The sequence below is a fragment of the Apis dorsata genome, unplaced genomic scaffold, assembly GCF_000469605.1.
Source record: "Apis dorsata unplaced genomic scaffold, Apis dorsata 1.3 scaffold_19, whole genome shotgun sequence".
NCBI classification, from domain to species: Eukaryota; Metazoa; Arthropoda; class Insecta; order Hymenoptera; family Apidae; genus Apis; species Apis dorsata.
The window spans coordinates 32,151-43,259 of NW_006263321.1; the positions used below are offsets into that span (position 1 = coordinate 32,151).

General features: G+C 43.4%; 1 protein-coding gene across 1 annotated transcript in view; it reads right to left on the minus strand.

Annotated features, from left to right (window-relative positions):
* LOC102672092 (acetylcholine receptor subunit alpha-L1) overlaps window positions 1–11,109 on the minus strand; it is a 107,885-nt gene that overhangs the window by 8,160 nt on the left and 88,616 nt on the right. Inside the window, exons 5-6 of the mRNA XM_031509882.1 lie at window positions 6,367–6,547; window positions 1–321 (exon numbers count right to left, since the gene is read on the minus strand). Coding sequence (XP_031365742.1) covers window positions 1–321; window positions 6,367–6,547 — 502 coding nt within the window. The remainder of the gene's footprint in view (window positions 322–6,366; window positions 6,548–11,109) is intronic.

Consider the following 11,109-nt stretch of genomic DNA (forward strand, 5'->3'; position numbering starts at 1 on the left):
CGTCAACGACAGCAGGATCGAGATCGAGAGCGAGACCTTCTCCCCGCTGTCGCTCGGCAGGTAGAACACCAGCACCGAGAGAAAAGATATGCCCACGCACGGTATGATCAGGTTCACCGTGTAGAAGAGGGTCTTGCGGCGTAGGGTGATATTGAACACGATATCGGGGTAGGGCTCCTCGCAGCATATGTAGAACGCCTCGTTCCTCACGGCAGGCACTTTTATGATGTCCCACTCGACGGAAATGTAGTAGTCGGTCAGGTCGATCCCGACCTCGATTTGGTTCGAGTCTTCGGTCTGGGCAAGGTGTCGCAAGTCGACCTGCGCAACAAAACCAACAAAACGATTACGCTACGTACGTGTCTCCCCCACTTTCTCCCTAATTCGTCCGGAAACGCGCCAATTAAATAATCCCCCCGTTCGAACGTTCCAAATAATCCATCGTTCAAACTGATATCTCCAACTAATTGAGATGCTTCGGATAACGGGAAAGAAAGAGAGTAACTTGTATATACACATATACAGGTTTCCTCTGGTGTACGTGACTAAGAGTGGAACGGGGACGAGAAGAGAGGAGAAGGAGTGTGATGAATAATAAGGGTGCATCTCGCCTTAGAATGCGTTCCCTAACTGGGAAACGAGGTACGCCTCGGCCAAAAATAAAGCGACCACTCCGAGGGACGGAACCCGTTTACGAACTTTCGGATCGAGAATGAAAATCCACCCGATATTTTCATCCGATTTTATATTTTCCCCCCGTTTCGAGATCCGATTGTTTGGAGAGAGAGAGAGGAGGAGAAAGGATCAGCCGGAGAAGAAAAGTCGATGATAGGGAACGAAAGAAATTGGATACCCCTAATGGGCGCGGGCTAAGGTGGTGGATTTCACTCCGGCGTATCCGGGAATGGGGATAAACTCCCCTGGCGAACGGAGCCAAATCTCTCTTCCATCGAACTTCTACCCCCTGGCTAGACCTCTCCTCGATCCCTCCTCCACCCCCTCTGCACTTTTCTCGGATCTTTCGACAGCTCCGCCGAGAAGATCGCCGCACTCTCCTTTCAAAACTCCTTCTTAGAGACTGACGCAACATCTCTCACACATATTTCTCCTCTCACGAGACTTCAAAATGGTTTATCTCTCGAATTGACGAATATAATTCCGCGTGTTCTTCGTTTCAACTCTTCGAAAGTCATAATTAATAGCAATATCTCAATATCTTCGAAACGATAGTTAGATAGGATTGATAACCGTATATAAGGAAGGTGGAGGAGGAATACATTCCGTATTATATCTGGCTGTTAATCATCCGTCTGAGCGATATCGATCCCTCCTCGCCGAGTATTTACACGGCAAGGGTTGAATAGTCGCGCAAACTACGTGTCTATTCGATCCATCGATCGACTCCTAATTGCGGGGGAGGAAGAGAAAACGCGAGATTGTTCGACGGTTATATCCATCCAGACGGTCGACTTCGACGACGACTTGTTGAGCCTCGCGATTCGAAATCCTTGAAGGAAACGAAGAGAAACGAAGTTCGCTCGAAGTTAGATCGAATCCTTCCCTACTTTTCCTTCGAGCGAATCGACGCCGTGCAAGAGTCGCGTTATAAGTTTATGCCTCGAAAAAATCGTATTCCTCTCGCAACGTCTCTGATAATTCCACGGTTACCATCGTGGGAGGGGTTGAAGTTGAGCCGAGCGGAATTTTTATTGCACGCCTAACAGGCGAATCCTTAAAGCCTCGGCTCCCATTCCTGCAATTTTGTGAACGGCCGTATTTCGTCGAATGTCGAACCTTGTTTGCTCGTTACGTGTATATATATTTATATATACATATATATATATATAGAACGGATCGATAGCTTCGGTCTACTCCCCGAGTATTTGCGCCGCGGCAGAAATAGAAGGGTAATACACTTATCGTCGGTGTTTATGAGCGTACGTGTTTTGTTTTTCGATAAAATTTCCACGCCTCTCCACGGGTTTATCAACCAACGTTCCCTAATTATAACCAAAACTTTTTTCCTAGAATATTTCCTCCTAATAGGATATTTCCTCCTCCCTCTTCATTCTTACAACACGTTGTCGAATTTTATCATTTACGAAGATATTATATATATTCATATATTTATATAAAAATATTTTATTTATTAATTAACCGTGTTTTAATATCCCCATTCCAAGCCTCTCGAAACGCTTCGAAACGCTCCATCGCCACTCCATCGTTTCGCGGAACGTTTCCTCGTCATCTCGTTATCAAATTCGAGCGACAGTGTCGTTCCGGGAAAAAGCATGGAACACGCGCGCCCCATATTTCTTCGCTTCTGGCCGTTGTCAAAACGGATTACGCGATCGAGAGCGGAGGTGGATCGAAATGCGAGAAATGCTCGAGTGGTCCACGGTTGGAAGTGGTCGAGGGGGATGGAACGGAATGGATATTCCACCGTGGAACGGTTTTATCGTTCCGGACGCGGGATTTATTCCCGCGATGGTTGTTCAAATCCACCAACAGCTGGATTTGTTGGGACGGTGGATAAATCTGTCCATCCACGGGAGAAGGTCAACGGATGGTGCCTCCACAGGGGGATGAGGGGAACGATTTCGATCCACCCCTATCGCGAAATTACTTCCACTTCTTCCTTTCCTCAAATTTTTTCAGAATATCGCGCCGAGGAATAACAAATCGATCTCTTGATGCGAATTATTAGAAATCTATTTTGGAATATCGATTATCGCCTTTCACCTCCTCCTCTTCTCGTTAGTTTAATCAGCGAATTTATAAAAGATATTTCTAACAATGTTGTAACTTCGCTTTGGTGATCAAACGAGAATCGATAGACATTCGAGCGTTCGCAGAGAATCGCTTCGAACGAGGGGGATGGAATTCGAGAGAGGGAGGAAAAAATATGTAAAGGCACGCATCCGTCAACCGGACGGGGGAGGGTGGAAAAGTTTCATCATCGGTGGCGAGAGGGGAGAAGACCGGCGAGAAGCAGGGTCGATGAATCGTGACGTTTTCCCGATGCCTGGCTCCAGTGTCGAGAGATTAGACACGTCTATATAGGGGCGAAGGCGTGAAATATTTCTCGCGGGTAGAAAGCCTAAACCCCCGTTTTAGGCTGCCGGAGATGTTTAAGACACGGGAGGATGTTTCGAAGCTGAAAGCCGCTAAGTGCAGCCGATCAATTATACCAGATTTTCCTTTTCAACGCCTTCTCCACTCTCGTTCCTTCCACTTTCTCGCCATGTATTATTTCACCCGGAAGAATTTCTTTTCATCCATTTTAATTCCCAAAGTTTCTTCTTTTAAAAGATGATATTTATTTGTTGTGCGGGAGTAACATAGAGAAATAACTTTGTCAATTTTGAAACTGGGAGGCTTTTGGCACAAAGATGTTAAAACAGAAATATTCGTAATGATAGATTGAGATGCTCAAATGGGTAATAACGAAAATTTGTTTTCTAATTTATCTATCTTTCCAATTATTAAGCATAAAATCGCTCACTTTGGATCGACAAATCTCGCGTCAAACTGAAAAATTTGATTATCTGGACGATTCTTAAGATCGATTTTGAAGGAAGATCTAGAAAATATCGATTCTTCGTGCTTCTCTTTCTTCCCTTAAAACGAATGTTAAAATAAAAGAGAAATGAATTCTCGAGTCCATTGGAAGATCTCGGTTCCAACGCTTTTCCATTATTGGACACGGGTTTGGGATAGGGGATGTTATTGATAACGATCGAGAAACGACGAGAAATTAACGCGGCGACTTCGAAGCTAACCTGAAGAACGAGAAAGAAACTTCGAAAGAAGCCACGAAGAGACAACTTCCTTCAAGATCCTCGAGGATACTGGAAAGTTTTTATTTTGAAGTTGGGTAGTCGAGCAGAAATTCAAGTGGAAAAACGTAAAATAAACCCAATGTTTTCACAAATAATTCTATATCTACTTTTATACGAGTTTGATCCCGATTACCCAACGAGCCGTACGAGTCTTTCCAATTAAAAATCTATCTCCCCAATTTTAAATTATTCAACTTCATTCCCCTCGTGAAATTTTGTGCCTGCCCTCTGACGCGTTTTCGACGCGTAGAACAACGTGGAATTCCAATTTCCAGCTCGCGTTCGGAGAAAGAACGGCGACCACCGAGTCGTTGGCTAAGAAATTCATCGAAGATTCGCAGCGTGGTTCTGCACCGGCATGAATTATTCGTTATATGCAACACGAAACACGGGGAGCCGAGTTCGAACCGTTTCAGAGGAAGGATTGGGCTCGAAAGAAAGAAAGAAAGAAAGAAAGAAAGAAAGTAGCAAAGGGGAATAGAACTGTCAGCGCACAACTTCCAACTTCTAATAAATAGTTTAGACGCGACATGAAACGTTTCGAGGGCAACGTTTTCTCGGCAACGGCCAGGAATTCCATCACCCTTCCGCCTCATTTATATTCCACGCGATGAATTCGTATCGATGGAATTTGAAACGGAAACGCTGGGTTTGATTGCCGCTTCCGGATGCCCGACTTGATACGCCTCGATCGAATTAAGGTATCGTGGATGATGATTAACACGAGTGACGCGTGTTTTCTTTTGAAAATTTCCCTGAAGACTTGAGAAATTAATTTATCGAAACGAAATGGAAGCTTGGAAATCTTGATTAGGATTTACAACTCGATCGATTTTCTCAAGGAGTAGCTCGTTGGATCGTAAGAGGAGTTGGATAAGAAACACGATCGTGCCTTTAACGGGTGCTCTTCGAAAATTCGAAAAGAAATTTGAAACTCTTGCCAAATTGCCATTCGAAACCAATCGGTTCGTTTTTCGATTGTGATCGAATTAATCGTCGGATCTCTCTCGATATTTTCATCCAACCTCCTCCTCTTTCTCCTCGACGAGAGATTATAAACGATAATATTTTTGGATTTATCGATGGAACCGCTTTAGAGAAAAAGGAGATGGAAAATGTATACGTGGATTGAAATATATGTAAATGTAATAAATCGGATACGAGATGGAAGTAAATGTATAACACGGGAAAGTAGAGTTCCGAAAAGAGAGCTCGGTCGACGTTCCGTTGATGCGTTTCTTCCTGTTCGAATATCTTGCATTGTAACGCGGTTCACCGAGCCAATCCCCCATGTCCGACCGACAGTTCTTACATTTCTTTACTTTTCCAACCTTCCCTTCTTTAGGGAAGAACATCTTAACAATTTCCCCGCATTTCTATCCCATTCCCTATCATCATCTGCAAATAAATCCCGAGAACGCCCATGTTATTCCAAATGGATTACCTTTAAACCAATCTCTCGTTCCTCGATTTTTGCACATTCTTTTTACTCGCACAACGCTGTACGATATTTTCGACAGGAAATATTTTTTCTAGGAAGCGTAATCTTGCTTTTCTTTGCTTCCTTTTCCTTTTCTTTTTTCCATCTTACTTCCATCCTTCGATTCGCCGGAAAGAAATACACTTCGGATCGAAATCCAATTTTTTTATCGAACGAATGAAATTCCACATCGATTCCCCGAACGATATTCCCCAAGAAATTGGCCGATCGAATGGCCGCGTAAAACCGCGGCGACATCCTGCCAAATTACCCCCCCGGCCAACTGGCTGTTATGGAATTTTTTACTAGTTTTCCAGCCACTGGCTTTCCATTGATCCCGCGGAATCCCGTGGTTTTATTTAGCATAAAGTTTTACGCGACGACGGCCACCATCCGATAACAACGCCCGTTCGTGGAATGCTTTCGATGGGGGGGCGGAAACGATCGGCAGAAAGAGAAAAATCTCCAGTTACGTCTCCAGAGATGGGACACGATTTTTGTCACAGTTGACCGTGACGGGTAAAAATCTCGAAAATGGAAAGGAAGGGGACGAGAGGAAATAAAAGGAAGGAGCGTATCAAGGGTGTATACATAAAAGTATGAAAACTCGATGGAGAAATAATTTCGAAAATTTTAAGGATTAATAAAAGAGCGTGCGGATATCGTGGAGAGTTGGGTCAATTAACTCACAATTGAGAAAGTAACTAGTTAAAAATCTGGAATAAAGTTACTTTAAGTAATTGCTCGTTAAAATGCTCACGAACAACATTTATTCGATCCGCTTTTCAACCTCGGCCGTTACAATTATATCCGATTATTATTATCATTATACTTCCAACAATAAATCGTCCAAGTAACTTTATTCGTAACTTCGACTTATTAAATTTTCTCCATCGTTGGATACGATGTTTTTCGTGTTACGGAACGATCGATCGATCAATGGTAAAAACGAGAATGTCGAGTCGAGAGAATCTTATTATTATTATTATTATTATTATTACTATTATTGTTATTATTACTATTATTATTATTATTATTGCTCACCGTGTACCCGTCGTAAGTCCACGAACCAAACTTCATGAAGCAAGTCTGCTCGTCAAAGGGGAAGTACTCCACGTCGATCTCGCAAAATGATTTATAGATGGCCGGCGGTTTCCACACGACCTTCCCCGTATGGTGCAAAATTGCCTTGGTCATAATGGTCACCTCGTAGTTGCCATCGGCGCTGAAAACAAAATTAATGTCCATCCTGATTTATGTCCCCTTTTTACCCGCCCTCGTTAGGGCCCCCTCCCCCCTTCCAATATGAAATTCGCGCGCCCCTTTCATTAATTAATCACGCACAACCACGTTTCCTTTCCTACCTACCTACCTACCTACCTATTTCTTCCTTATCTTCCAATCGATCTCGCTACGACGAAACTACTCGTGACAAAAATATTTCTCTTCTCTTTCCTCCTCCTCCTTCTCCTTCTCCTGTTTTTTCTTTCCTTTTTCTTTTTTATTCTCGTTAAGAATAAACTTCGATTCGAACATCCAGAGGATACTGGATGGAGAGGGGAGGCAAAGTTTCAACGGGTATCGGAGATAAGAGATAAGAAAATCCTCGGTGATAAACAAGGAAATGCGCGCGGAGTGCTACACACACACACACAAAAGGAAACACACAACTGTGGAGGAATAAACTCGGCGGGATACAATACGCGCGGGTGCTGCTGTCGGGTGCTTGCAATTGCACGACTTGTTGCGCTATTTTCCACCCCCCTCCAACCTTATATTATATTAACCCCTTCGTCGATTACCCTACCCTCCTCTCCCCTCCTTCAATCCTCATTTTCTCGATAATCGTCGCTTTGTAATTCGACTCGATTTTTCAATTCCGTTTTCTCTTTCCTTTTTTCCTTCGATTCTTCTTCAACAATACGAATATTATTATTATACACGAGCGTGAAAGATCTCTCGTGGACGATTCGATGAACATTGCAACGAATTGGATTCTATGGTGCAGAGTCGTGGTATGATATTGAAAAATCGCGCGGAGAATCGCGTTTGAATCTCTAATATGAGGCGAGGCGGCAGGTGCGAGGTGATTTCGAGCGGATAGCCTCGAGGATGAATGAACGCTGCTGGGAATTGGGGTTGCGCACGTGCAACCCCCCTCTCGAAACAAAGGTGCGGCTTTTTATCGTAAATGAAATATTAACGCCAAGGCCTTACTTGTTACCAAGTAATCTTTTGTATTTCTTCCACGCGGATCCGTAAAAGGAAAAAAGAAAGTGACACTTGGAGAATGTTATTACATCGTGTGTAAAAGTGGAATAAATTATTACGAAAGGATAAATTTCAGTTCATCGATGTCCAAATGTTCATTTCATTATCTTGATAATATATTTATGCGTGAATCGAAATGTTTTTCTTTCCACTGTACAACACACTTTATTCCTATTTCCTTTATTAAATACACTCTTTTGCTTACTGCTACTTTTGGCCAACAACGTTTCACAACATTATTCCCTAAATATTAAGAGCGAGCGAAGAAAGTATTGAAAGGAGCGGCAACAAAGTGGTGGCGAGGAATAATATTAGGAAAGCGGAGATGATCACGACGGATTATTATCGGGGGAAGGGGATGAAAGTGGCAGGGAATGGCAGCTTCGTCACTTTCGACCGATTACCAAAAACGGCAAACGTCATCGAGAATAGAAACACCGCAGAATAGTTTCGCGCTCTTGATTCCGGTTGTAATCCGCTTTGAAGACACGTGCAAGCGGATTTGCAGCGTTTAGCATTAAACCGGGACCCCTTGATCGTCGCGGGGGCTTTGTTTGCTACGAAACTCCAGCATCGGATAAACTTTCCTTCATCCTTGTAATCAGGTTACCTAGAGAACCTACTCTCCTCTAGTTGAAGGATCTTTCGAGCCACGACTCCGCTCATTCTCGAATTTTATATATATATATACATACATACATAAACATATTCCCTTTCTTTTCTTCTTTCCTTCCATTCTTTCTTCAACGACGTAACTTCGCTCCATCCCGTAAAGAATTCGAATTCTTGATCATCGAAATCATCAAACGATCGTCGTTCCCCATCGAGATGGGGTGGAGATTATTATCCGGGACACAGGAGGCCACTTCGATATCATTACCACTAATTGCAAGCGTGGTGGTAATAATTCCTCCAGGAGGTGGCGCGCAACAAGGCGGAGGCCTTCGTCATTGGCAATAAATAGTTGCCAGGCTCCATGATATCCGCGCGTGAAACCGCATCTTCGACCCTCTCCTCCTCCCCTTGCCCGTCTTCTCGTGAGATACGACGACCTCGTTTCATAAATCCAGCGAGGAGGNGATGCGCGCGTGTCCACGAGGGTTACGCTCGGTGGATTATATAGGGAGGCGAATCCCTGTATAGGGAGGGCTATCTAATTCGCATAAGCACGGCTCGATACACCGAGAATTAGCAGCGGGCCGCCGGCTAATTCGTGAGGGGGGAGGAGGGGGATTAACCGTGCAAAATTGCTCGGAGACCGAGCGGAAGTCGATGCGACCCGAGGCTTCCCCTCTCCCCCCAGGGAGGGGGGAGAACAATGCGTCCGCCGGTCGATTATAATTCCGCGGCGAGCGAGCCACGAAAGGCTGACGTTCTAAACGCACCGCGTCTCCTGCTTCGAATCCACCAAGCCCGGACCTTTGTTCCTCGAAGACTCGTTTCGCTTACCGATTCGACGGAGTAAGTAATTAACGAAGCTTGCAAGTGGGACGAGAAAGGTACCTTTGGATGGGAGCTATGTCGAAACTATTAACCCGGAAGAACTAGTGTTTCTCTCGATCGATCTTTTTTTTTTTCTATCTCCTCGATTCTTGAACCATTGTTGGGCGTTGGAAATGATAGAAAAATAAAATTACTGTTATAAAATTTAAAGTTCATTGAAATTTTATATGTGTTTTTTATCATTGAATGTTGCCAGCAACATCACTATTTCATAGTTGGTATCTGTTTGTTTTTCTTCGATAATACACATAATTAAATATATTCGTTCAGCTAAAGCCATTACATTTTTATTTATTCTTTTCACTGTCAACAATTACTTTGAACGATTACTGTTATTAAAATAATAATAATTTATTCGTAATTATTTTAATTGATCCGCTTTTCATGTAAATCTCCGTCATTTTATCTGCGAATTATTATTATTATTATTATTATTATGTCTCGAGAAAGGATAAATTATCGAAGTAACTATTATATTTAAATTTTTCGCCCATCCATGGGGGATGATCAATGCGAATCATGAGAAAAGATACGGAAGGATTCATTCTCCTCCGTCATCGTTTGGTGGAGGACGTTCAATTTTCGTCGGTCGATGTCGATGCCTCCCATTTGTCACTGGATCCGTTCCTTTGCATCCCTCTTCGCGTGTTCCTCTGGTCGTTCGAAACAGGGTGGAACTCACGGGAGAGATTCGAGGAGTTATCCTCGCGTTTCAATCGCGTCACAGACACCGAGAACGACTCGTCTCCATTATCTGTACGGATTATCTAAGAGAATTGGCCGGGAGACGCGAGATTCGAGGGAAGAGACGGCCGAAACTCGGGACTACTTTAAGTCGTTAAACTAATTCCACGAGTTAATCCACGCCCCGCTCGATCCTCCTCCTCCTCCTCCAGGATTAGAAATAAGAAAGGACTCTCTAATTGCTGCTTTTCCATCCCCCCCCCTTTTTTTTTTGGGACGAGGAAAAAGTAAAATTGGGAATTCGTGGTGGATGCATCTGCTCTTTCGAAATTCGAGCATTCGAGCGGCTTCAACTCTTGGACGCGAAACCTGGAACGCAGGTTTGATCTCAGACGTCTTCTGATTGTCCTCTTTGATGCATCTCAGTGTATAATTTTAAAAGTATTCGTAATAAGTTATCAAAGCTAACAGCGAATTCTGTTTACAATAATTACTATAATTAGGAAAAATATTAAAATATTCCAGTTTCAGGACTGGTTATGTATATTTCAAAACTCGAAGAAAAAGACTCCACCTTCTTCTTTAAACATTCTCTCAAAAAATCATTCTCAAAATCCTTCTCCTTTAATTTAAGAATTTATCTTGCGTGTTCACCATCTTTCGAATCCCAATGGAAAAATTGGAGATACAATTCGTGATCCTGAAACGGGAAATTTTCGTAAATCGAAGTTGAATTTTGCGCCGCCAAGCTTGATACGCTACTGGAAACGCTCCACGGGCACGGTCGGCGGATCGATATAAGTTTCAGTGGTACGACGCGATATTCCGCGGCCCGTTTTTGTCCTCCCCCTCCTCCTCCTCCTTCGAGCAGAGAAAGATCCCATTCCGGCCAATTAAAATCGGATCTTGGACGGTGAGAGATCGATGAGAGATCGAGAGATCAACGAGACAGACGTCCACGCGTTTTTCTCCTCTCGCGTCGGCATTGTTTTTTTTTCTTTTCTTTTTCCTTTCGAAGAAGGCCTCGAAGAAAAGAAGAGAAGAACTTGGCAAGAAGAAGGAATTCCGATGAAAGAAGCGCAGTACATAAATTTTCGTCGATAGCGATCTCTCTCTCAGGACGAGGGTCGAGAGTTATCGTTCCTATTAAAGGATTATCCGGGGGAGCGTATTTTTCTTTCGTTTACACGGGGGTATATCGCTAATTGCCAGCTCGTAACTCGTACTACTAATTTCAACAGATTATTAACAGTGTTTAACTTCAGTTTTAATTAAGATCCGTCTTTCTTTCTTTCTTCCTTCTTTTTCTCTCTCTCTCCCCCCCCCCCC